The sequence below is a fragment of the Lampris incognitus genome, chromosome 2 (assembly GCF_029633865.1).
Source record: "Lampris incognitus isolate fLamInc1 chromosome 2, fLamInc1.hap2, whole genome shotgun sequence".
In the NCBI taxonomy this organism is placed as follows: Eukaryota; Metazoa; Chordata; class Actinopteri; order Lampriformes; family Lampridae; genus Lampris; species Lampris incognitus.
In genome coordinates, this window is record NC_079212.1 from 10,831,627 (window position 1) to 10,858,352 (window position 26,726).

Genomic DNA, 26,726 nt, shown 5'->3' on the forward strand with positions numbered 1-26,726 from the left:
CATCCCACACTGACGATAATTTGTGACTAAAACGTCCAATGAATGAATGAGTGAATGGGAGTGAGATTGAGAAGACAAGTGATCTTCTACCACCAAACTGAATTTAGCCAACAGCACGTCGATGTCCACATTCTTCTAAAAATGCCTGGCCGTGATTGGCTGTCAGTCAAATCAATCTCCCTCCCCTCGCTAAATCCCACCTGAACGTTCTGTCTCGTTCAGATAAATGTCACATCACAGATGTTCACTGTGCTCCAAATGCGGTTTCATGGAACCTTTGAGGATCATGAGAGTTGAGCGTTTGTGGTTGAGATTAGAGTTGGCAGTTAGGAGATCAGAGGTCAGGGGTTAAAGTTTTGTCCTTACATCAGTGATGGCTCTCTTGGCTTTCTCTTCTGCAGTGCGACTTTCCTGTGTGGCTTCATCCACCTCTCCCGTCAACAGTGACAGATCAGTTTCCAGCTTCCTCTTCTGAGTCACCAGCCCGGAGTTCTGAAACACAGCAGTCAATCAATCTATCTATTTGTCAATCAACCAATCAATCAGTCAATCAATCAACTAATCAGTCGGTCAATAAGAAGTCACCCATCTCTCAGAGGGAATCGGACAATCTTTGTCCTCAAGACAAACATGGTTTCTGGTTTCGGTTCACAAAGTACTGTATAATGTTTTTATGATTATGCAGTTTATACTTAATTTCTTCTGTTTTGGTGAGTTTGGCATTGTCTGGTGGTCACAATAGTTTGTTTTCATAATGCAAATCACAGAGTTCAATTCAGAACAAGTGTGATCCTGAACGCACCAAAAACTTCATGTGCAAGTCACGGTGTCAGATGGTCACAAATTTTGGTGTAACACCGGTAAAATTATCCAGCATTAGCATGCGTATTTTTGAGAAAGATCGATAATGTCATCCAACACGGCCATATTGAACAACATATCAACCCATATCAAACATTAAATTATCCATCCATCCATCCATTATCCAAACCGCTTATCCTGCTCTCAGCATCGCGGGGATACTGTAGCCTATCCCAGCAGTCATTGGGCGGCAGGTAGGGAGACACCGTGGACAGGCCGCCAGGCCATCACAGGGCATTTAATTTAATTAAACCTAGTAAAATAATGTCTAATTTTTAGCTTTGTATTTTAGTTTTTTTTTTAAATTTCCCCCCTTTTTACCCCCAATTGTATCTGGCCAATTACCCCACTCTTCAGAGCTGTCCTGGTCACTGCTCCACCCCCTCTGCCGATCTGGGGAGGGCTGCAGACTACCACATGTGTCCTCCAATACATGTGGAGTCGCCAGCCGCTTCTTTTCACCTGACAGTGAGAAGTTGCACCAGGGGGATGTAGCGCATGGGAGGATCACGCCATTCCCCCCAGCCCCCCCCAAACAGGCGCCTCGACTAATCAGAGGAGGCGCTAGTGCAACGACCAGGACACATACCCACATCCGGCATCCCACCCGCAGACCTTTGCAAAAAAAAAAAAAAAAAAAAAAGCAGAAAAGAAAAGAAAGAAGACAGCAGAGTTTTGTATTTTAGTGCCTATCGCTTTCTCCTCCACATTCGACACACCACTTCCTTTTTCTTCTTCCTCTTCTTTTCATTTTGTGGCAAACTCGACACATTTCCTGTTTGGGTTACATTACTTTGAATACTTGACAGGAAAGGCAGACCCTGCCAGTACCAATGAAAAATAAGATATAAGGGAACAATTACAGAACACTAATATAGTGAATGGCTGTTACTGTTCATTTGTGACATTTTCATAGTAACATATCAAATCTCATGTTTCCAAGTAAAATAATTGAAAAGTTGTTTTCCAGCAGCTCAACAAATTTTTGGCACTAAACAGTTTTGATGTCTTCCAGTCAGGATTTCGACCACAGCACTGAGACTGCTCTTGTTAAGGTCTTTAATGACATCTGCTTAAACACAGACAGTGGCAGATTCTCAGTCCTAGTATTATTGGATCTTAGTGCATTTGACACAATTTACTACAACAGATTACTAGACCAATTGGAAAACTGGGTGGGACTTTCTGGCACAGCACTAAAAGAACATGGATTACTTTGTGTCTATAGGTAATTACAAATCTGGGCATACAAAATAATCTGTGGAATTCCCCAAGGCTCCATTCTGGGGCTGCAGACGACACCAAGATTTACATATCACCAGGGGACTATAATCCCATACAAGCACTGACTAAGTGCATTGAGCAAATGAATGATTGGATTTCTCAATTTTTTCTTCAATTAAACAAAGATAAAACTAAAGTAATTGTCTTTGAAGCCAAGGAAGAATGACTAAAAGTCAGCACTCAGCTACAACTGGTAATGTTAAAAACCACGAACCAAGCCAGAAATCTTGGTGTAGTCATCGACTCAGACCTGAATTTAGATAGCCACATTAACACAATTACAAAGTCAGCCTACTATGACCTGAAGAATATATCAAGAATTAAACGATTTATGTCTCAGCAGGATTTGAAAAAACTTGTCCATGCATTTATCTTCAGTCGACTCAACTACTGTAACGGGAAGAATGGTGTCTTTGCAGGTCTTTCTAAAAATTTGATCAAACAGATGCAGCTGATTCAGAACGCTGCTGCTCAAGTCCTTACTAGGACTAAAAGAGTGGATCACATCACTCCAGTCCTGAGGTCGCTACATTGGTTTCCTGTCCGTCAAAGAATGGATTTTAAAACTCTGCTCTTGGTTTATAAAGCACTGAATGGTTTAGTGACAAAATACATTTTTGATCTACTGTTACACTATGAACCATCCAGACCTCTCAGATCTTCTGGGACAGGCCTGCTTTCTGTCCCCACACTCAAAGCTAAACAGGGAGAGGCAGCTTTCAGTTTTTATGCACTGGAACAAACTCCCGGAAAACTGCAGGTCTGCTACAACTCTCAGTTCTTTTCAATCTAGGCTGAAGACTTTCCTCTTTGCTGCTGCCTTTTATAAAATAAACTTGAAGTTTTTGATTTTCATCTTACACTGCATTGTAACTTTTGCTCTCTTTTTATTTGTTTTTAAATGTCTTTTTATTGCCTTATGTTGCTTCACTTAATACCTTTTAAGTTTTATGTAAAGTTCTTTGAATTGCCTTGATGCTGAAATGTGATATATAAATAAATATGCCTTGCCGTGTGTGTATATATGTATGTGTGTGTGTGTGTGTCTCTTACATATGTGTTAAGGAGGTTAATTCTCTCTGCAGCCTCCACTAACTCGTGTTCAGCTATCTTGCGACTGCGGTCCGTCTGTTCCAGCACACCCCTCAGCTCCTCCTCCTCGGCCACCAGCAGCAAACAGCGGCGCTCCAGCAGGAGCAGCTGTTCTTTAAGCTGATTGGTCTGCTGGATTTTTTCATCAAGATCCACCTGATGCTCTTTCACCTGAGAAAGGAAACAGAAATATTACTACACAACACACCATCTATCAAAGTATAAAGAAAAAGTCATATGCAAAAGTCTGAATATATTTCAATTTATACAAACTTTATATAAAAAACAATGAAAATTAAATGAATAAGTAATAATAATAAATTATTCCAGTATTGTCCTATATTTTCTATTTAACATGTTCTGGCTGTGAAAAGAATATATTCAAAGTAAGAATAAATATTAAACTGTGGTTTGCAAAGAAGTACACCTCTCTAACCACAACATCACTTCTTCAGACTCACCGCTATCTGCCTTCTTCTGCATCTTCACACCATGTTGAAGACATGAAACTCTGCATCATGTCAATTTTCCAGGGAAAATCCAGCCCATAATTCTTACTCTATTCTAGTCTGTTCTCTTTATTCTATTATACCCTATTCTATTCAATTTTACTCTCTGTATTCTACTCTAGTCTATCCTATTCGGTACCTGGGTTTGTAGATGTCTGATGAGTCTCTGGTTTTCTGCAGCCTGTCTGTTGGCGTGTCCCAGCTGAACCTCCATCTCATTCAGGTCAGCCTCCATCTTCTTCCGCAAACGAACCGCTTCACTACGGCAACGGACCTCTGCCTCCAAACTACTCTGCATTGTCTCCAGGGACCGCTGGTGGCTCCGCCTGATGGACAACACTGGTATTACAACCATTCAAACTACACATACTAGCTAACACTTTTAAAAAGTTAGTTAAAAAGGTACATAGGTAGTTAAATAGTTACCGTGTGTGGTTAATCTCCTTTTTCCTCACGTCATTTTTAAAGCTGGTTAGTTATTTAGTTTGTTCAGTAGGTAGGCGGTTACCCATAGTCATTAGTATTGTCAGATTTACCTGCCAGTGGAAGAACAGATTTGTTATTTTAACAGTAATTTAGCTAGCTGGATATATAGTCTTAACACATTTCCCTGTAAAAGTCAGATTTAATAGTTAATTAAGTAAATATTAGGTTAGAGTTAGGTTAGAAGTTGCTTCAGCCACAGAGGTGTTGAATCCTATTGTTTGTCTGTTAGCTGCATTGGTTTAATGTTCATGATGTTTGGTATGTTAAATAAGTAAGTGTAAGGTTTCATTAGATTGTGTAACTTGGTATGTGAGACAATACAGTAGGTCCAGAATTAGCCTAGATGTTAAAACCAGTTCAACATGGCTAGGCCAGGGACTTCCAGGAACAGGCTGGATGACTACCATGAATAGTGTGGTGAGAGCAGACAGTTGGAGAGACAGTAACCTGGGCAGTGAGGGTTAGCACCCCAAACTGCATATCCTGTGAGGGGGAACCCAAAAACAAGCTATGGAAAGTCCTACTGAGTTTTACCCCCGGGGGTACCTGAGAGGGGCAAAGGATAAGCCCCCTAACAGGACAGACTTACAGGCTAACAGAATAACAGCCATGAGTGCATGTTGTGTGTGTGGCAAAGTCTGCAAAAACCTGCATGGCCTGAAGATCGACCAGGCCAAAATAAAATACTTGACAGGGAAGCAAGTGGTGCAACACACAGGTCCAGTTCCTGGTGAGACACAGCAGAAGCTAGGCCTGGAGTCACCCCACAGTGCCCAGACCTGCCACATTCCACCAGCCCCACCCCAAGTCAAGCAATCAGAACATTGCCGAGTTAAGTGGCCTGCTGCCAACAAGGAGAGAAAGAAATGTCTTTAACTCTGTGGACAACCACATCAAGCTGACCAGGGAGGATGTGAAAAATGACAGGTTAGCCTTCTTAGACTGTGAAATTGTAATTGGTGATGGGGGACATTTGATTGTTGATGTTTACTGTAAACCAACACATACTGATCAGTTCTTAAGGTTTGACTCTCATCATCCACTGTGGCACAAACTAGGAGTCATCAGGACACTGTACCACCGAGCTGACAACATCCCCACTGACACAGCAGCCGGGGAAGAAGGGGAGAAATCCCACATTAAACAGGTCCCGGTTATCCTAACTGGGCATTTGTCAAAGCCAGGAAGACGCCCAAACAGTGCACCAGCCGATCAAAGAGAGGAGAAGGACAACAGCCATCTAAGTGTAAACCAGTGGTGATTCCATTTGTGGCGCAAGTGTCGGAACAGTTGAGATGCATATTTTCCAAACACCGCATCTCAGTTGCTTTCAAACCCCAAATCACGCTGTGCCAGAAATTGTTCCACCCCAAGGATCAGAGCAATATAGTGCACGCTGTTAAGTGTCAAGAGGATTGCCATGACTTATACATCAGGGAAATTAAATAGACACTGGCCAAGAGGATGGTACAACACAGGAGAGCTAACATGTCAGGCCAGGACTCCTCAGTCCACACCCATCTACAGACCAGTGGCCACTCTTTCAAGGATGAGGATGTGCGCACCCTTGATAGGGAGGAACGCTGGTTTGAACGGGGAGTCAAAGAGGCCATCTATGTGAAGATGGAATGACCATCCCTGAACTGGGGGGGGGGGCAAGAGTACATCTGTCACCATCTCACAATATAATGATTGCAAACATTCCCAAATCCTCTGTGAATAGTACACATGGCCATTGAAACTGTAGTTAATGTACCCACCTATTTGCATATGAAACTGATTGCTGGTTTCAGTCATTATACACTGTATTGTTTATAAGGGTGGTGATACCTGCAGTCAGTTTAGACTGAAGAGGTCACATAGATGAGTGGTGAAACGTTTCTGTCAATAAACGTTGTGTCCAGATGGACTCTCCAGCTTGACAAAGATGTGGACCTAGACCTTGAAGCTACAGCTAGGGGGGAATGCTGACCAGAAGCTGTACACAATGTATACAATGATCATCAGCATTGCCACTGAACAGTTTGGCACAAAGCAGCAGCAGGCGACCAGAGGTCCAAGGAGCAGAACCGACAAGAGGTCAAGATCAGCCAGCTATAGCAAGAGCTTAGACTACTAGGACAACAGTACAAGCAGGTAAGGGAGGAGGACAGGGCCAGTACAGCAGATCTCCGCACCATTTTTGGGAAAAAGCTCACCACCCTCCGTCAAGCTGAGTGGCATAGGAGGAGAGGCAGGGAGAGGGCCATGAAGCGCGCTGCCTTCATCGCAAGTCCCTTCAGATTCATTAAGAAGATCCTCGAGAAGAAGTGAAGTGGTCAACTTTCCAGTACTCAGGAGGAGGTTGACAAGTACCTCAGCACAACCTACAGTGACATTGCAGGGGAGCGAGATTTTGGGCCATGCAGCACCTTGATGTTACGGTGGAGTTATCAAGGCGAAGGTGTTTGATGTTGGAAGACCCAAAACACCCGATGACCCCAGGTTACATCGCTGATGATGTGTCTAAGTTGCATCGAAAGGTGTGTGTTAAAACCAGATTAACTGGTGTTATTTGGTTTCTGTGGTTAGATAGATTACTGTAGATGTTAGCTAGGTATTGGTATGTTTGGGTATAGACTGGTTTGGGGTTAATCAGAGCTATTTTGTACCTGAGGTTTTCAATCTCTTCGTCTTTCTCAGAAACCTTCCTGTCGATCTCCGCCTTCATCTGCTCCAACTGCAGCTGAACTCTCACAGTCTTACTCTCCTCGTGTTCCAGAGTTCCCTAACGCACACATTGATAATATTAATAACAACAATAAGAATAATGACAGCAACAACAACAACAACAGTAATAATAATAACAACAATAACAATAATAACAGTGTGATAAGTATGTTTCTTGTTAAATAGGTGTTGGAGAAACTAAGTTACTTAGTACTAAGGGAGGTTGCCAATCAGGTGAACATACAATGTTACAATTTCATTTAGCAGACGCTTTTATCCAAAGCGACGTACATCTGAGAGTTAATACAACACAAGCAAGGATCTAGTCAGGAGAAGACAACGCAAGTCAGTGCCATAAAACTATATAACTAGTTAAGTAGTTAGATGGGTGACAGGTTAGTTAGTTGGTTAGTTGTTAATTGGTTAGTTGGGTGTAGATATGTTATAGCTACAGTTGGTAAGTAGATGGATGACAGGTTAGTTAATTAGCTAGTTTGTTAGTTGGGTGTAGATATGTATTTACCTCGGCCTCCTCAAGAGCTGCTCTGATGTCGCTCTTCTCCACATCCAGGATTTTTTTCGCCCTTTCCAGGTCATGGATGATTTTCCCTTCCTGACTGATCTGCTCCGTCAGGTCCACAATCTCCTCTGGAACACAGCGAGCAAACTCAATCAATCAACCATTCAATCACTCAATCAATCAATCAATCAATCAATCAATCAATCAATCAATCAATATAACAGGTCAAAAACCTCCTGTTGTCTCAGAGACATTTTTTCAATACGTTAGATATAGACAGACACAGATAGATGGATAGATAGATAGATGATAGATAGATAGATAGATAGATAGATAGATAGATAGATAGATAGATAGATAGATAGATAGATAGATAGATAGATAGATAGATAGATAGAGACAGAAAAAGAAACAGAGAGAGAGTGCCTTGCAAGTTCTTGTTTTCTCGTTTGACCGTCTCCAGGTGGTCCAGAGCTTCTTCATAACTGTTCTTAAGTTTGAAAAGCTCGGTGCTCAAACTGCGCGACTCCGTCTGAGACGCCTCCAACTCTGTCTGGCTCTCCTCAAACTTCTGCCTCCATTCACTCAAAATCTGCAGCAGAGAAACAACCAATAACAACAGGAGGCTGTGATGTTAACATTTTTTTTGCAAATCTATTTTTATTGAGAGAGGAGAGCAAAAATAGATCATTTTGGTTTTACAGCTATTCCCTTTTTCTTTTTTTGGATTTTCCCCCCTTTTTCTCCCCAATTGAATCTTGCCAATCACCACACCCCTCCAAGCCATTCCTCGCTGCTCCACCCCCTCTACCGATCCGGGGAGGGCTGCAGACTACCACGTCTCCTCCGATACATGTGGAGTCACCAGCTGCTTCTTTTCACCTGACAGTAAGGAGTTTCACCAGCGGGACGTGGCAAGAGAGGGGATCACGCTATTCCCCCCAGTCCCCCCTACCCCCTGAATAGGCGCCCCGACCGACCAGAGGAAGCGCTAGTGCAGCGACCAGTACACACACCACATCCGGCTTCCCATCCGCAGACACGGCCAATTGTGTCTGTAGTGACACCCGACCAAGCTGGAGGCAACACGGGGATTCAAACCGGAGATCCCCATGTTGGTAGGCAACGGAATAGTCCGCTACACTACTTGGACGCCCTGCTATTCCCTTTTTCCCTTGATATTAAAACACACACACACACACACACACTTTTTGTAGAATTTGTACCCCACCCCTTGACCCCTTAATACTGAGTATTAAGGTCATATGTAATATTAGCCCAAAGGTACCTCCATATACAAACACATACACATGCGTATAAAGGAAAAGAGAAGCAGAACCATGTGGTTGTAAAGGAGCAGGGTTCAGGACTGACCTTGTCAAAGTTGCGTTGTTTCTTGTCCAGCAACAGTGCGGCAGCATTCGAGCGCTCCAGAGAAACCATCAGGTCCTCGATCTCCGTCTGGAGACGCTGTTTGGTTTTCTCTAGAGACGAACATTTAGCTTGAGATGCCTCCACGGCTTCCTCTACAGTCTGCAGTCGAACGACCAACTTCTTCCTGCCAACAACCACAAAAAAAACAACAAGCTGGTGTCTGGTCCTTTCTTCTGATTGTACTCTACAGATAAATATTCATTCAGTCATTCATTCATCTTCAGCCGCTTCTCCGGGGTTGGGTCGCGGTGGCAGCAAGCTAAGTAGGGCACTCCAGACATCCCTCTCCCCAGCAACGCCCTCCAGCTCCTCCTGGGGGATCCCGAGGCGTTCCCAGGCCAGATCGGACATGTAGTCCCTCCAGCGAGTTCTGGGTCTACCCCGGGGTCTCCTCCCAGTTGGCTGTGCTCAGAAAACCTCCAAAGGAAGGTGCCCAGGAGGCATCCTAATCAGATGCCCGAACCAACTCAACTGGCTCCGTTTGACGCGAAGGAGCAGCGACTCTACTCCGAGCTTCCTCTGGATGTCCGAGCTCCTCACCCTATCTCTAAGGCTGAGCCCAGACACCCTATGCGGGAAACTCATTTCAGCCACTTGTATCCGTGATCTCACCCTTTCGGTCACTACCCAAAGTTCATGACCATAGGTGAGGGTTGGAACAAAGCTTGACTGATAAATTAAGAGATTTTCCTTCTGGCTCAGCTCCCTCTTCACCACAACGTCCACATTACTGCTGATGCTGCACCAATCCACCTGTCAATCTCCCGCTCCATCCTACCCTCACTCGTGAACAAGACCCTGAGATACTTGAACACATTCACTTGAGGCAACAACTCATCCCCAACCCAGAGATAAATATCAAACTTCAAATATCAAACAGTTACTAACCACAAATAAAACTATTCATTGTAAAAAGCAGTGTGGTTTTGATATTTCCAAGATATCTGATCAATTTGATCATTTTCCAATTGTTTTTCCACAACTCGTAAACCAGCCCTTTACAGCAAAACAACATGAATTTTACATGTGGGAAATCTCATGTGAAAGCCCCACATGTCCAATTTAACATGACAAAATCACACAGACTGTGGAAAAGGTGCTTTGCACCTGTGAAATGTGTAGTTTTGGAACATTTTCATGTGATAAAGTAACTTCATGAAGTGTAATCAACACAAAAAAACTTCATGTTAACATGCACAGAACAGGCGGTCCATTTGTGATAACCTGACTACATATGACAACATGTTTGTGATAACCTGACTACATGTGATAACATGTTTGTGATAACATGACTACATGTGATAACATTTTTGTGATAACATGACTACATGTGATAACATGCTTGTGATAACCGGACTACGTGTGATAACATGTCATACACGTGAACAACATGTAATGACATGGACATTTCTAGTGATTTTTCTTTAAAGTAAATCATTGGCCACTGGGGGTTTGCATTTTCTTGAGCTGCTTAAGAGTACCAATATGATTGGTCATAGAGATAGTAACAATAGTAGTAGTAGTATTACTGGTAATCGTAGTAGTAGTACTAATAGCAGTACATAGTTTTGGTAGTAAATAATCACGGAATCTTACTTTGCCTCCTCCAGCTCTTCAGTTCTCTGAATGGCCTCGGTCTCATACTTGGTTCTCCATTGCGCCACCTGGCTGTTGGCTGTAGATAGCGCCCTCTGAAGCTCCGCCTTGGCCTCCTGCTCCTCCTCATACTGTTCCCGTAGCAGAGCTGCTTCATGACGCGATGCCTGCACAGCGTGAGCCAGAGACACCCGTGCCTGCACACGACAACAATACATTTACATTACAACTCGATACAATACAACACAATGTAATACAATATAACACAGTACAATGCAACACAGTACAATACAACACGGTACAATACATGCTTACAAGATAGTTTGTTTAACAGTGTAATGACATAAACATGACCTTGGTCTCCTCCTCCTTCTGTCTCTTTAAATCTTCTGTGTTCTGACAAAGCCCCGCCTTACAACGCTGCAGCTGACCAATCAGAGCCTCTCGCTCCTCCAGACGACGACTGTACTCAGCTGACAGACAGACAGGTGGATAGATAGTTGATAGATGGACAAATAGGAAATAGATTAGTGTTGTACTGTTGGCAACTGAATGTTTTGTCACAAGTGTGATATTGGTTGTCTTGTTACTGTGTGTGTGCGTGTGTGTGTGTGTGTTGTACCAGTTTCAGTCAGCGCTCGTGCCTTCTGGGCCGAGACCTCAGCCAGTTGTCTCTGCAGCTCATCTGCTCTGCTCCTACTTTCATTCAGCTGGTCCTCATACACCCTACACATCTTCTCTACTCCCCCCTGCGCGCACACACACACACACACACACACACACACACACACACACACACACACACACACACACACACACACACACACACACACATTAGGGTTAGCCCCTTTAGCCCATGGGAGCTAGCCTAGGTTAGCTAGCTGGTCATCAGCCTTCCTCTGTTTTGTTATGACAGGTGAAGATGTGGGCAGACTGTGGGTTGTGTTTGTGCAGGGGGCTATTTAGGGGTATTTGAACTGACCTTGGTTCTAGAGAGCTGTTCCATGTTAGCAGCCAAGTCATCGGCCTCCATTCTCAACTCCACTTTCTCCTTCTCTAGTTTCATTTTTGCTCTCTGGAGAGCATCGATCTGCTCGCCGAGCTCCGCCACACTGTCTGAGTGTTTCTTCCGCAGAGACGCCGCCGTGGCCTCGTGGTGTAGCCCCGCCTCCTCCAGCTCCCTGCGCATCTTCAGGAAGTCTGCCTCCCGCTTCCTGTTGGCAGAACCGAAGACACTTACTTACAGTCACATAAATCAACAACTCAGCAAGTCGGACTCAAAAGACACTGACACCCTAAGCATCGGCTTTGTGTCGATGCAGTTGCCCACTGGGGACCGGGGTTTGCGCCCTGGTCCTGTCAGATCTGACTGTGGCCGAACTTGATGAAGCAGTGATAATTTGCAGCGCTGTCTTCGGGAGGGGGGTGGAGTCGGCTTGTGTTTGTCACATGAATGCGTCTCTGTGTGTGTCGGAAAAAGCAGTGGTTCGGCCTGGAGTCGCCTTGTCACGGAAGTGGCGAGGCGTCTCCTTAGAGACTGCCGGCCGGAGAGACGCAGTTGGCGAACGCATACAGTACGAGGGTGAGTGTTTGAACTAAAATAGGGATCGATTGGCCCCTAAATTGAGAGAAAAAAGGGAAAAATCTGAAATAAAAAAAAAAAAAAAAAAGAAGACACTGACACCTTGGCGTTGCTGCAGGAATCAAGCCTGTGACATTTCAGTCACCAGGCTCAGCAGTCTTGTTAGAGATACACAGTACTACTCAAGTAATAGCTGCTATCGCTAACACACTCTTTACATGCTAGTTGGACTGTGATGAATATGGAGTAATGTCAGTATGAACACATCGGGGTGGATTGACCTTGCCGGAGTCATTTCCCCTTGCCTAAACCCAGAACTGTTGCCTTAAAAAAGACTAATGTACAGGGCAATTACCTACTGGACCAGCAGAGCTGGATTCAACATGAGGCTGAGAGAATATGTAATGAAGAAAGAGATTGTTTAGATCAGGTCTATTTTTTAAGTCTGTTTACTGTATTCTGTTATGAGTTATGGCTGCTTTATTCTAATTAATTAATCTTTTTTTCCTCATTTACGGTAATTGTTTTGGTTTTGATAAGAGTTCGTAGCGAATTCGGGGGGCAGCCCAGGAACTGCCACAGCCCAGAGACCTAGAAAGAGAGAGTTACATCAACTCCGTAGACGTCAATGGGCCAATTATTTAACAGCAATGGCGGATCATGGGAGCCCCGGAAAGTTCCAAACAGTGCGCATAGAATATGTGTCACGTTAGAATATATCTATATCTATATATAAATGTAAAAATCTTTAAATATTGGTTAGTAGTTACCAGAAATCGCGGCTAAGCAGTTCATTTAAATGACCCGCCAAACTTCGTTTGGAACTATTCGGCGGCTACATGAACCACGTGACCCTCTCGCGTTCTGACCCCTCATTGACGCAACTCTCTCTTTCTAGGGCTCTGCGACAGCCGGGACGCGAACCCGGATCTCCCGCACCACAGGAGACTACGTTAACCAGTCGACTAAAGGGTCTGATTGGTTAACGACTTTTTGGGTGGCAAGGTAGCGCAGTGGTTAGTGAGGTCGCCTCACAGCAAGAAGCTGCTGGGTTCGAGCCCGGGGTTGTCCAACCTTGTGGGTCAGCCTCCATGTGGAGTTTGCATGTTCTCCCCGTGTCTGCGTGGGTTTCCTCCGGGTGCCCTGGTTTCCTCCCACAGTCCAAAGACATGTAGGTCAAGTGAATCGGCCGTACTAAATTGTCCGTAGGTATGAATGTGTGTGTGCGTGTGTGTGTGTGTGTGTGTGTGTGTGTGTGTGTGTGTGTGTGTTGGCCCTGTGTGATGGCCTGGCGGCCTGTCCAGGGTGTCTGCCTGCCTGCCGCCCAATGACTGCTGGAATAGGTTCCAGCATCCCCGTGACCCTGAGAGCAGGATAAGCGGTTCGGATAATGGATGGATGGATGTTTTTGTCTGGTTATTGCTGTCATATTGATATATGTTCTGTTTTTGCTTGTTGACTTTTAAATTGTAACTGTTTGACCCCAGGAAGAACAGTCGCTGCTGACACAGAGATTAATGGGGATCTGAAATAAACAAATAAATAAAATAACAACTTTATCTTCTAGCTGGCCTGGTTAAGTCAGGCTCAGTAGTCCAAATGAAAAGGTTCGTTTCAGTTCCGACTGAAAGGAAAATGAATGCGAACATTTAGTGGCTGCTAAACTGAATCCGCTACTTTGAGTCCCTGAGTTCTCTTCCCGTCTTCTCACTTCACACAGGGTTAGTTTGTAATTAACTGATAATTATTCAGTAGTTAAGTAGTGTAAAATTTAATTTGCTTTTTGGTCAGTCAGTCAGGTTAGTTTATTTAGTTTCTTCGTGAATAAATCAGTTTCTTTGTTTGTTAAGTGCGTTATCCAGTTAACTGAGATTTAACGAGTCAACCTAGATATCAGTAATTAAGTTTAACTAGTTAAATTTAGGGTTTAACTACTTAAGTAGATAATCTAACCCGATTGGACAGTGACAGTTGGTTAGTTAACTAATTAAACATCTCATTATGATGGTACTTGGTTTACTGTTTTTGACATCCTGTTTCCCTCAGTGGTCGTTAGGAAGTTAATTTAGTGTTGAAAATTAAAAAGTCATCTAATGAGTCGAATAACTGCATCTGTTACCTGTTGAGTGCAATCTGAGCAGCAGACGCTCCTCCCGCCTCCTCAAGTTTCTCCCCCAACTCCTCCAGTTCTCTGGCCACATCGTTCCTCTGACGCTCCGCCTTACAACGCCACACCCGCTCCGCCTCCAGTGCCTCCTCCAACTCCTCCGTACGCGTCTGATGAGTCATAAACCTCATTATTACTATTAGCATTACCCCCCCCCCCTTTTTCTCCCCAATTGTCAACTGTATCTGGCCGATTACCCCACTCTTTCGAGCTGTCCCAGTCTCTGCTCCACCCCTTCTGCTGAACCGGGTAGGGCTGCCGACTACCACATGCCTCCTCCGATACGTGGAGTCACCAGCCGCTTCTTTTCACCTGACAGTGAGGAGTTTCGCCAGGGGGACATAGCGCGTGGGAGGATCACGCTATTCCCGCCAGTTCCCCCTCCACCCTGAACAGGTGCCCCGACCGACCAGAGGAGGCGCTAGTGCAGCGACTAGGACACATACCCACATCTGGCTTCCCACTCGCTGACACGGCCAATTGTGTCTGTAGGGATGCCCGACCAAGCCGAAGGTAACATGGGGATTCAAACTGGCGATCCCCGTGTTGGTAAGCAACGGAATAGACCGCTATGCTACCTGGACGCCCCACTATTACCATTACTATTGTTATTATTACTGTGATTACAAATAGTATTATTACTTATTTATTTGTTATATCATAAGAGTGTGAAACTTTTATTCGCCTTTGTAGAATGAATTTATGATCATTTTATTTTATTCTATTTCATTTTATTCTATTTTATTGATTTGCATAACAACCTGAAGCTCCTTGATTCTCTTCTGGAGTTGAGCCACCAGACTCTGTTCATCTTCAAACTTCGAATGGAGCTGACCAAAGTCAAAGTCCTTCCTATACACAGAAAGAAAGAAAGACAGAAAGAAAGAAAGAAAGAAACGAGGTAGACAGAATTAGTACAAATGGCTACAGACTGGTTGTGATAACTATTTCAGTGAGGAATTTTCGTGCTAGCGCGCCATTTTTCATGCTATAAGAGAACACTATCACATGCCCTGTTGAGAAAAATAACATATATTACGTTTAAAGCTAGAATTTCAGCTAAATATTCTCTAAAATGCTCTTTCGTACTTTTTTAGCTGATCTTCCAGCTGCTGTTTCTCGTTCTGCAGATCTCTCACCGACTCCACAGACAGCTTCAGATCCCCCTCCAACTTGCGTTTGGTTCGTTCCAGATCGGCCCGCACTTTCTTCTCCTGATGCAGAGAACCTTCCACCTGACCAGAAAAGGGGAGGAGGGTATCAACAAGCCCCTTCAGGCTGCATTTTATATACACACATTCATTCCACAGCTACAAAAGCACAGTTTTAGTGATATAATAGTAATGCATTTATGCATATGTTACTTTTAAAAACCAAGTTAAAAAGTGTCTTTATGCATGCTCAACAATCCAGGTAAGAAAATCACAGAAAGTTGAATCAATTCATCTGGACACAACATTTAGTGGGAGAAACACTTCATCACTCATCTAAGTGACCTCGTCAGTCTCAACTGACTGCAGGTATCCCCACCCTAACGAACGAAACCAATGATAGGTTTCCTATGCAAATAGGTGTGACCATTAACTAGAGTTACAATGGCCATGTGTACTCTTCACAGAGGATTTGGGAATGTTTTCAATCACAGCATTGTAAGATGGCGACAGATGTACTGTTAGCCCCCCCCGGTTCAGGGTTGGTCGTTCCCTCTTCACATAGATGGCCTCTTTGACTCCCCGTTCAAACCAGCGTTCCTCCCTATCAAGGATGTGCACATCCTCATCCTTTAAAGAGTGGCCACTGGTCTGTAGATGGTGTAGACAGTGGAGTCCTGGCCTGACATGTTAGCTCTTGTGCCATTCTCTTGGCCACTGTCCGTTTAGTTTCCCCAATGTTCGAGTCACGACAATCCTCCCGGCACTTAACAGCGTACACTATTTTGCTCTGTTTGTGCTGGGGGACCCGATCCTTGGGGTGGACCAATTTCTGGTGCAGCACGTTTTGGGGTTTGAAAGCAACTGAGACGTGGTGTTTGGAAAATACGCATCTTAACTGTTCCAACATCATACGAGACCATTGTTTCATCCACCTCCATAATGAGGTCCCTCGCCTTATCCACAAAATCCATGGTGTTCTGAATGTGATGTTCATTACTGCCTACCAACGGGTTAAGAATAGATGCCAGAAACATAGAGCTGTTATAGGTCACTGAGTTAATCATACAATCAATAGGTCGCAATGGCACAGCCTGTTTATGTATCTTAGGTAAACCATACAGACTAGGTGTTGCTTCCCCTGGGTATAATCTGTGGTACCAAATTCTGTCAATAGCATTGTCCTGTTCTAACAGCTTCAGACAATCTATCACTTTTTTCTTGTAACCACTGCCTGGATCTCGTTTCAGGAGCTCATAAGTATTTATGTCGCTAAGTAACGTCACAACTTTCTCATGATAGTCTGTCAGGTTTAATAAAACAGTGCATCTGCCTTTGTCCGCTGGAAGAATGATGATGTTATTATCCTTACTGAGATTCGTGAGAGCTTTCCTCTCATCTCTGCTGATGTTGGATGGCGGTGGCTTCGCATTGCTGAGGCAGGCTGAAATTTCCATCTGCAGTTGCTCCGCTTCCGGGTCCACGATGTAGTTTTTTCTCAGATCGCTGATCCCATGGCTGTGATCATTTCCACAAGTGGGATTTGCGTCGGTGTGACAGCAAAATTCAGCCACTTAGCAAAGATGTCTTTCTCTACCTGGGTGAGTTGTCTGTCACAGATTCTTCACTCACTTGTTCACATTGCCGGCGTTTTTGCCATTGAGGGCGCTGTCTGTTGTCTGCCAATGCCTCTGGCTTGCAGCAAGTAGGTCAAACTTCTTTTGCTGCCTGGTTTTCGACTTTCCATGTTGTGTTAGAGGAGCCTTCTCCATGAACTCAATCACATGTTGGAAAGTGGTGTCATCTATAAGCAACGTGAGTTTCTGTTGGATCTGCCCTGCTTTGACTTTCAAAGTGTCGATGGTAAAGTTAGTTTGTCTCACCCGTTCGTTCAACAGTTGGCTCTGTGCCTTCTGGAGGATCTTGTTAGCATGGTGGATCTTGACCAAAGATTTCATTTGCATGTCATTTACTGGAGCACAAACTAGGAGTCATCAGGACACTATACCTCCGACCTAACAACGTCCCCACTGACACAGCAGCAGGGGGAGGGGAGAAATCCCACATTAAACAGGCCCTGATTAAGTGTGGTTATCCTAACTGGGTGTTTGTCAAAGCCAGAAAGATGCCCAAACAGCGCACCAGCCGATCAAAGAGAGAAGGAGGACAACAGCTGCCTAAGCATAAACCAGTGGTGATTCCCTATGTGGTGGTTGTTGGAACAATTGAGATGTGTATTTTCCAAACACCGCGTCTCAGTTGCTTTCATACCCCAAAACACGCTGCACCAGAAATTGATCCACCCCAAGGATCGGTTTGTCTCCCGGCACAAACAGAGCAATACAGCGTATGCTCCTAAGTGCTGAGAGGATTGCTGTGACTTGTATATCGGGGAAACCGAACAGACGCTGGCCAAGAGGATGGCACAACACAGAGGAGCTAACACGTCAGGCCAGGACTCCACTGTCTATACCCATCTACAGGCTAGTGGCCATTCTTTCAAGGATGAGGACGTGCACATCCTGGATAGGAAGGAATGCTGGTTTGAATGGGGAGTCAAAGAGGCCATCTATATGAAAAGGGAACGACCATCCCTGAACCGAGGAGGGGCCTAAGAGTACATCTGTTGTCATCTTACAATGCTGTGATTCCAACTATACCCCAATCCACTGTGAACAGTACACATGGCCATTGAAACTTCAGTTGGTGGTCACGCTTATTTGCATATGAAACCAATCGTTGGTTTTGGTCGTTATGCCACTGTATTGTATATAAGGGTGGGGACGTTTCTCCCACTAAACGTGTCCAGATGAACCGATTCACCTGTGATCAAGTTAAAAAGTATTGAACAATCAGGAAATGAATCAATAAAATAGAACACACCGATTTAGTTTAACATTCCTTTCTTTTTGGTCTCATACTTGAACCTGTAAACGTTTTATTTTGACATTCTTACATCATCAACTTGTTGCTCCAGCCTGGCTTTGGACTTGGCCAGCATGTTGACCTTGTCCTCCTGAGTCTGAAGGTCATTTAGGACCTGCTGGTGGGCTTCCTGCAGCGCTGCCTTCTCCCGCGTCAGCGAGGCAATGGACTCATCCAACACACACATCTCCTGACTGAGGTTCTTCACCTGAGAAACACACAAATATAACTACCATAAATATACTGTGGAAATATCTCATTATTCAAACTCATCCTACATGAACATCTGCTGGGAGTAGTTCTTCAGTCAGGAAGATAAATCAGAAATGTTTCCATAAGGATTTGATTTTCTGGAGAACTTTTTAAGGTTAAGTGTTACTAATACCAGTACAAATTCTAGGTAGGCTAATACATTCTAGACATGTTGTCTCTCTCTCTCTCTCTCTCTCTCTCTCTCTCTCTCTCTTAATTTATCTAAACTGATATTTTTTCCTAAATTGTTGAGTCTGAGGTTAAGCCAAGATTGGGGTTACCACCATTTTTACAAGATCATTTTACAGGACTTTCCCAGGACATTTTCCATGAATTTATCTTGGATATTCATGACAGATGTTGCTGATAGAATGTCAAATTATTCAGTATTAACCATCAATCCAATTAATTTCAATTTATTGTCATTAAAAACAATGTGCAGGCACATGTTAAAAATGAAATGAGGGCTGTGGCTTCACCAAACAGTGCAAGACAGTCCGCGGTGGTGTAGCGGTCTAAGCATCGGCTTTGTGTCGATGCAGTTGCCCACTGGGGACCGGGGTTCACGCCCCGGTATCGTCAGATCCGACTATGGCCGGACTCGATGAAGCAGCAATTATTGGCAACGCTGTCTCAGGGAGGGGGACGGAGTCAGCTTGTGTTCGTCACATGAACGCGTCTGTGTGTGTATCGAAAAAAGCAGTGGTTCGGCCTGGAGTTGCCTTGTCACGAAAGTGGCGGGGCGTCTCCTTCGAGACTGCCAGCTGGAGAGATGCAGTTGGCGAACGTATGCAGTACGAGGGTGGGTGTTTGAACTAAAAATAGGGATTGATTGGCCACTAAATTGGGAGAAAAAAGGGAAAAATCAGAAATAAATTAAAGAAAAAGTGCAAGACAGACACAGACAAACAGCAAACACAATATAAGATATATACACATGAAGACCAAAAGCTAAAAATAAGTTAAACAAGAGCTGGAGTACAAAATATTTAAAAATATCTACAGACATTCAGTGGGTGGCCAGGTTCAGGTGGGCAACAGCTTGTGGAAAGAAGCTGTTTTTGAGCCTGGTAGTGAGGGCTCTGAGGCTCCTGTAGCGCCTCCCAGAGTGCAGGGGGGAGAACAGTCCATGGTTGGGGTGGGTGGGATCTCTGCTGATGCCAAGACCCCTTCGAAGGCAGCGTTTGTGATAAATGTCTTTTATGGCTGGGAGCTGGGTACCGGTGATATGCTGGGCCGCCTTGATGACCCGCTGCAGAGCTTTCTGGTCTTCTGAGGTGCAGTTGCCGTGCAGTGGTAGAAGTTGGTGAGAATTTTGGGGGATAGACGGGCGCTCCTCAACCTCCTCAGGAAATGCAGGCATTGTTGGGCTTTTTTCACAAGGGCTTGGGTGTAATGTCCAGGAAAGTTCCTCGCTGATGTGGACTCCAAGGAATTTAAAGCTGGAAACACGCTCCACTTCCACCCCATTGATGTGTATGGAGGAGTGGCTGCAGCTTCTAGACCTTCTGAAGTCCACAATCAGCTCCTTCGTCTTCTGCACATTGAGGACAAGATTGTTGGTAGTACACCATGATGTGAGGGGCTGAATCTCGTCCCTGTAGGCCGTCTCGTCATTGTTGGTGATACGGCCAATGACTGTGGTGTCATCTGCAAACTTAGTAACTATAACATTTGAAGAATGAACATGAACACGAACATTTGCAGCACTGAACAGGAATGCTAGCAGCAATCGGTGGCTGAGGTGCAAGTGGCAGGGAGGAGGCAGGCACCAGAAGCTGCTGGTGGATAGAATCCACTTTGACCTGGAAGAAGTCCAGGAACTTGGAGCAGAGGTCGGGAGCACCTGAGGGATGGGGGGCATCAAGGGGGCGGATTAGTCGGTTGATGGTGGAGAACAGCATTCTAGGGAGATTTTGCTGGCTACCAATGAGAATGGAGTAATACTGCGTCTTGGTCTGGCAGAGAGCTTCTTTATAGTTCTTCACATGATCTTTAAAGGCCTCGAGGTGGACAGTGAGGCTGGACCTTTTATAGAGCCATGTTACTCAGGGCTGTTGCACTCACTGTCTTAATGTTCCTGAACATGATAGTATGGTTTTTGTGCACTTCCTGGGCAGGGGGACAGGAACAGTAAAGTGGATGGCATGACGGTTGGATACAGCTAGGTCCAGGCACTGCAGATGGGAGGGAGTTGTACCAGTAGAGCATACCAGATCCAGCGTGTGACCTTTGGCATGGGCGGGACCTTGAACATGCAGTGTGATATTATAACAATCCAGCAGTGGCAGGAATTCAGCAGCAAACGTGCAACTACTGGAGTCCACATGGAAGTCACCTAGCAGGAGTGTAGATGGAGATGTGGACCAGACAAAGGTGAATAGCTCAGATAGCTCAGACATGAAGGAAGTGGAGGCTTTAGGTGGGGCAGTAGATAAGTACCACCTGGAGCTGTGTTGAACCAGTCAGTGTGAAAGCAACACACTTAAATGAAGAGACATTGAGTACTGGAAGTTCTTTAACCAGGATGTCAGCATGATGTATAACAGCCATCCCACCACCACAACCCTTACCTTGTTCTCTACTCCGTGTCTGTCCTTCTCCACTTTGGCCAGAGTCATCTCCAGATCATCCACATCTCTCTTCAGCGATGTCACCTCATCCTCCAGTTGTCGTTTCTTGGACGTTAGCATAGCGCTCATCTCCTCCTCATCCTCCAGTCTCTCCTTCAGCTCCTTCATCTTGGACTCCAGTGAGATCTTTGTCTTGATCAACTGGTTACAGCGCTCCTCTGCATCAGTAAGGTTGTCCTGCTCCTGAAATGTCAGAAAAATTATTTTGAGAATGATTTAATAACATACAGAACATTTCATGTTTCACACGTTACATGTCAAGACCTTCAGTTACACACAGCACAGGCCTGGCAATGACATGCCGACTTTCTGATGCTCTCAACAATGGGATGTGATAAAGAAAGAGCAATGAAAAATATACCAAAGGTAAAAAAGATATGAAAATATATAAACACGAAGGCAAAATTAAAAGTTAAAAAAAATAAAGGAAACAAACTCCATCCTTACTGGTCACTGTAAGTTTTGGAAGATTTAACATTTTACCTATCACTTTAAAAGGCATATATGGCTCTGGTACTGCACTAAATTACACATCTTTCAACCGGATATTAGCTGGACTCCAGCCACAGGTTCTGCTGTGGATCCCTACCGGCTCTTCTGAAATCCAGATTCAATAAACAATTGATGAGTCCTCATCAATCAGTGACCCTGGCACTTTGGATGAATGTGTATTAAATTGTTTTCATGTTTTGACCTGAAAACTCCGAAGAGACATTTTGATTCGGATGGACTTTCATGTCGAGGCCTCTGATTTGACAGTGAGCTCATCAACATTTCCCAAAGAAGACAGGATGAGTTTACTGAAGACTGCTTAAGTCCAGTTTAAATCCAGTTTAATTCCACTTTAATTCCAGTATAATTCCAGCTAGTTTCAAACACACGTACCGCCTGCAGTTGTAGAGCCAGGTCATTTTTCTCCTGAACCAAAACCACCTGCCGTTCCTCCGCCTCCCGACGCTTCCCCTCCGACCTGTAACCAAACACAACACAACATAACAATACTGTCACAACAACACATCACAACACCACCGTTACAACAACACACCACAACAACACTGTTACAACAACGCCACATCAGAGACCTGTCAAAAGCTTCCTTCAGTTTGTTGAATTGTTCCTTTAAAGCGGCCAGCTCCTTCTCCACCTGAGCGCTTCTGAGGAGGGGGCGGAGCTTATAGAAGAGCATCATCCAAGGCCATGTGCGCACCGAGAAGAACGCCCTGAGGTTAAACTGGATGACCACCAGCGCATCCCTGTATGACAGAACATACTGTTAAATACTTCTACCGAACATGAGTACTGTACTGTAGTTTCCTGTTTCCATGATTGTTAGGTGCAGATATCCTCTTTAAACTCAGTGAATACAACTTGATTGATTGATTGATTCTCAACCATATTTACCGTCGCGTCTGTGTGTGTGTGTGTGTTTGTGTGTTGTACTTTGACTCCAACCCCATACTACAGCGTCTGATTTCACTGGTTAACACTGATTGTAAATTTAATATTTAAATCCTCTTAGTTACACAGAGTTTTTCCATAGATAATATCATATCTTGGTTTTTTCCCACATTAAAAACATCGTGTTCATTTCTTAGTATCTTCATGTTGAGTGTCCCACCAAAACCAATTGCCAGTATGAGAAAACCTAATAAGCTATCAATAAAAGCACAATAATCCTGAGTTGAATGAGGTTTACTAGTTATTATTACCATTATTTTTATTATGATTATTTTCATTATTATATCATTTTGAGTAGTAGCAGTTTTATCACACTTTTCCCCAACAGCCATTGTGCTGTTAATTTTCTTGTTTTTCTAACCTTTCTCTCATTAACCGTTGTATTTCCATCCTCATCAGCTTTCCTCTGCACATGGCCTGTACGATGGTCAGGATCTGAGACAGACGACTGTCCCTCATATCCTCCAACAGACCCAACAGACCGGCCTTAAAAAATACCTGACAGGAGAGAGGAGACATAATATCTGATCGTCCCAGTAGCCGTGGTAGTGGTACTGCTGATAGCAGAAGTATCAGTACTTCTGCCGTACCTTGGTGTGTCCAAACTTGTACTGGGTGTGGTCGATGTCCAGAGAGCCCAGAAGTTTCTCCACCGCCTTCCTGCTGTCAACAAACGAGTCCTCTGGGATGGCAGATGGGTTCAGGATACGGTACCTTACAATGAAAAAAAATGTGCAAAATAACATCATGCTGTGTAAGATGATATATAAGATCATATAACATTATATAATACATAATGTCATAAATAAATGTAAATGTTAAATCAGTGTAGTTTTAATCTAATTCATTCATTTGTACATTAACTGACTATTTAAACCACCTGATCTCCAGCTCAGGGTCTTTCACGCACGCACGCACGCATGCATGCATGCACACACACTTCTACTAATGGACAAGTTAGAGTCTCCAGTTGACAAAAAAACGCAGGTTAATGTATGAACCGCTAAGCTGCCATGCTGTCAATGTTGAGGTGAACTGGTAGTAACAGTGAGTTCAGATACCCACCGCTGTCTGAACTCGGCATACAGGATGCGGTTTGGGAAGCCTTTCCTGCAGATTCTGATTCCCTCCAGAACGCCATTACACCTCAGTTGGTGCAGAACCAGGAAAGGATCAATCATCCCTGGAAAGCACAGTGGGACACCCCACACATTAGGAAAAGGAGGAAGAGGTTACTGTTAGCAAGTCTTCATGCTGCTGTCTTCATAACATAAGTTAAGCTAGCTACTAGACCAGTAGCTGAACTTTTACAATCTTCTTCTTTCAGCTTGTTCCTTTTCTCGGGGGTCACCACAGCAGTTTTTTGCCCTCCATATCTTTCTGTCTGATGCATCCTTCTCTTGCAGTCCAACCCTCCTCATGTCCTCCTCTAGCTGGTCTCCATCTTTTTCTCAGTCTTCCTCTTTCTTTTGCCTGGTATTTCCAGGTCCAATACCTTCATTCCTATATAATCTATGCCTCCTCTCTGTACATGTCCGAACCATCTCAATCTTGACTCTTTCAACTTCTCATCCATTCCTCTGATCTTGAACGTAGCTCTTACTTCTTCAATTCTCTTCTGGTCTTTTCTCGTCACTCCCAAGGACCAACGCAGCATGTTCATCTCTGCTACCTGCAATGTAGATTCTCGCCTCTCTGTTGTTGTCACTGCTTCCATACCATAGAGCATGGCAGGCCTACCCACTGATTTGAAGACCTTGCCCTTTGCCCTCAACAGCATTCTTTTGTCACAAAGTACTCCAGCTACTTGCTCCATGATTTCCACCCACATTGTGTCTTTTTCTTGACTTCCTTCTTACCACCACCTTCTGTCTGTATTGTTGATCCTAAGTACTTGAATTCGTTAACTTCTGGGATATCTTCTCCTCTTATGGTTAATCCTGGACTTTCTACTTACTTATCTATACACAGGTACTCAGTGTTTGTTCTGCTGATCTTTAATCCTCTAATCTCTACATTTCTCTCCAATCATCAAGATCTCTCTCCAACCTTTCCTTGTCCTTGTTTGCTAGCATGATATCATCAGCAAACATCATGCTCCATGGTGGCTCTTTCTTAAGATGTTCTGTGAGGTTGTCAATCTGTATCACAAACAGGAAAGGGCTCAACGCCAATCCTTGATGCAGTCCTCCCTTTACCTCTAACTCGCTTGTTGTTCCCACTGCACATCGAACTATGGTTTTACCATCCCTGTACATGTCCTGAATTATGCGGCTGTAATTTTCTGCCACTCCCTTCGTTCTCGGGCGATACCACAACTCCTCTCTCAGTACTCTGTCATATGCCTTCTCCAAATCAATAAATATGCAGTGCAATTCTTTTTGTCCTTCAATGTATTTTTCAGCTAAGGTCCTGAGTACAAATATCACATCTGTGGTACTTCTTCAAGGCATGAATCCACATTGGTCTTTCCCTATAGTCACTTTCTTCCTAAGTCTCATGTCAATCACTCTCTCCCATAACTTCATTGTATGTCCCATCAATTTTATCCCTCTGTAGTTGAAGCAATTTTGAGCATCACCTTTTTTCTTGTAAACTGGTACAAATATGCTCTTTCTCCAATTATCTGGCATCTTCTCAGTATGTATTATATTGTTAAAGAGCCTAGTCAGGAACTCTATGTCAGTGTCAACCAAGTATTTCAAGACTTCTGCTGGTACATTGTCCAGTCCAACAGCTTTTCCATTTTTCATTCGTTGAAACGCTTTTATCCCCTTATTCCTTGTAATCTCTCCCATGTCCTCTTCCTTCCTTGGTGGTTCATCTGTCCTTCTTTTTTGTTATTCTATTCATCCATTTTGTGACTGAAATAATCCCTCCATCTCTGTAAAATATCCTCATCTTTTGACAGTACTCTTCCATCGGCGGCCTTGATCAGTTTTACTTGTTCAACATCCTTGTTTGCTCTGTCTCTCTGTTTGGCTATTCTATATATATCCTTCTCTCCTTCCTTTGTATCTAGTCTTTTGTACAAGTCCTCATATGCGATTGCCCTTGCTATCGCTCTGTTATACCCTTTTCCCACTGGCTAAAAACCCCGCTATCATCTGCCTTTTCCCATTGACCAAAGGCGGATATTAGCGGGTTTTTTGGCCAGTGGGAAAAGGGTATTATTAGTTTCTTTCTTAGCTTTCTTGTTTTGCTCATTCTCGTTTTTGTCCAGCTTCATTTTGGCCATCTTTTTCTTCTGTATGCAGTGCTGCACATCTTCCTCCCACCACCAACTTTCCTGTCCCTTCTTTTTACCCCCTTGAGATTCTCCTAGCACTCGCCTGCCTACTTCCCTTAGTCCTTCCACTGTTCTATCCCAATCTAGTGGCACTCTATCTCCCAACAACTCTCTTACCTTCATCCTAAAGCTTTCTCTGCAAAGTTCCTCTTTCAGATTCCACCGTTTTATCTTCCATGCCGCTGGTCTTTGTACTCTGAGATTGCTTCTTGTCTTTCTTTGGCATACCAGTGGTCTATGTTGTTTTGTTACACACTCATTTGGTATTACTTGTCAATTTACAGCTTCCCTCAAGTGCCACTTTCTGCATAAAATGTAGTCCATCTGCATAGTTCTACCTCCATTCCTGCAGGTTGCTGTCTGATATTCCCTCTTTTTAAAATATGTATTAACTATGGCCATATCAGTCCTTGTAGCAAAATCAACTATCGACTCTCCACCTGCATTTCTCATTCCAAACCCGAATTTTCCCATGACATCTTCATCACTACCATTTCCTTCTCCCATGTGCCCATTCAAGTCTGCTCCAATAAAAACTCTTTCATCCTCTGGTATGCCTGCCATTAGACTGTCCAGTTGTCTCCAGAAATTCACCTTTTCTTCCTCATTGCAACCCACCTGTGGTGCACACGAACTTATATTTGCCAGATGTCCATACAAACCCAACCTCATCCAAATCAGCCTATCCGATTCCCTCTTTACTTCTATGACTTTCTGCTGTAGCTCTCTGTCTAGGATTATTCCCACACCATTCCTTTTACTGTCTGTCTCATGGCAG

The 26,726-nt window shown here is 44.0% G+C and overlaps 1 protein-coding gene across 1 annotated transcript in view; it reads right to left on the reverse strand.

Moving 5' to 3' along the window:
* The window catches only part of LOC130108309 (myosin-7B-like), a 64,022-nt gene that overhangs the window by 6,062 nt on the left and 31,234 nt on the right, over positions 1-26,726 (reverse strand). The window contains exons 19-39 of the mRNA XM_056275203.1: positions 23,725-23,842; positions 23,250-23,373; positions 23,021-23,157; positions 22,284-22,454; positions 22,087-22,171; positions 21,142-21,384; positions 18,348-18,524; positions 15,330-15,475; positions 15,002-15,092; positions 14,193-14,350; positions 11,474-11,705; positions 11,114-11,240; positions 10,846-10,964; positions 10,492-10,688; positions 8,836-9,019; positions 7,888-8,053; positions 7,465-7,589; positions 6,884-6,999; positions 3,886-4,072; positions 3,199-3,408; positions 367-492 (exon numbers count right to left, since the gene is read on the reverse strand). Of these exons, the coding sequence (XP_056131178.1) occupies positions 367-492; positions 3,199-3,408; positions 3,886-4,072; positions 6,884-6,999; positions 7,465-7,589; positions 7,888-8,053; positions 8,836-9,019; positions 10,492-10,688; positions 10,846-10,964; positions 11,114-11,240; positions 11,474-11,705; positions 14,193-14,350; positions 15,002-15,092; positions 15,330-15,475; positions 18,348-18,524; positions 21,142-21,384; positions 22,087-22,171; positions 22,284-22,454; positions 23,021-23,157; positions 23,250-23,373; positions 23,725-23,842 (3,239 nt within the window). The remainder of the gene's footprint in view (positions 1-366; positions 493-3,198; positions 3,409-3,885; positions 4,073-6,883; positions 7,000-7,464; positions 7,590-7,887; positions 8,054-8,835; positions 9,020-10,491; positions 10,689-10,845; positions 10,965-11,113; positions 11,241-11,473; positions 11,706-14,192; positions 14,351-15,001; positions 15,093-15,329; positions 15,476-18,347; positions 18,525-21,141; positions 21,385-22,086; positions 22,172-22,283; positions 22,455-23,020; positions 23,158-23,249; positions 23,374-23,724; positions 23,843-26,726) is intronic.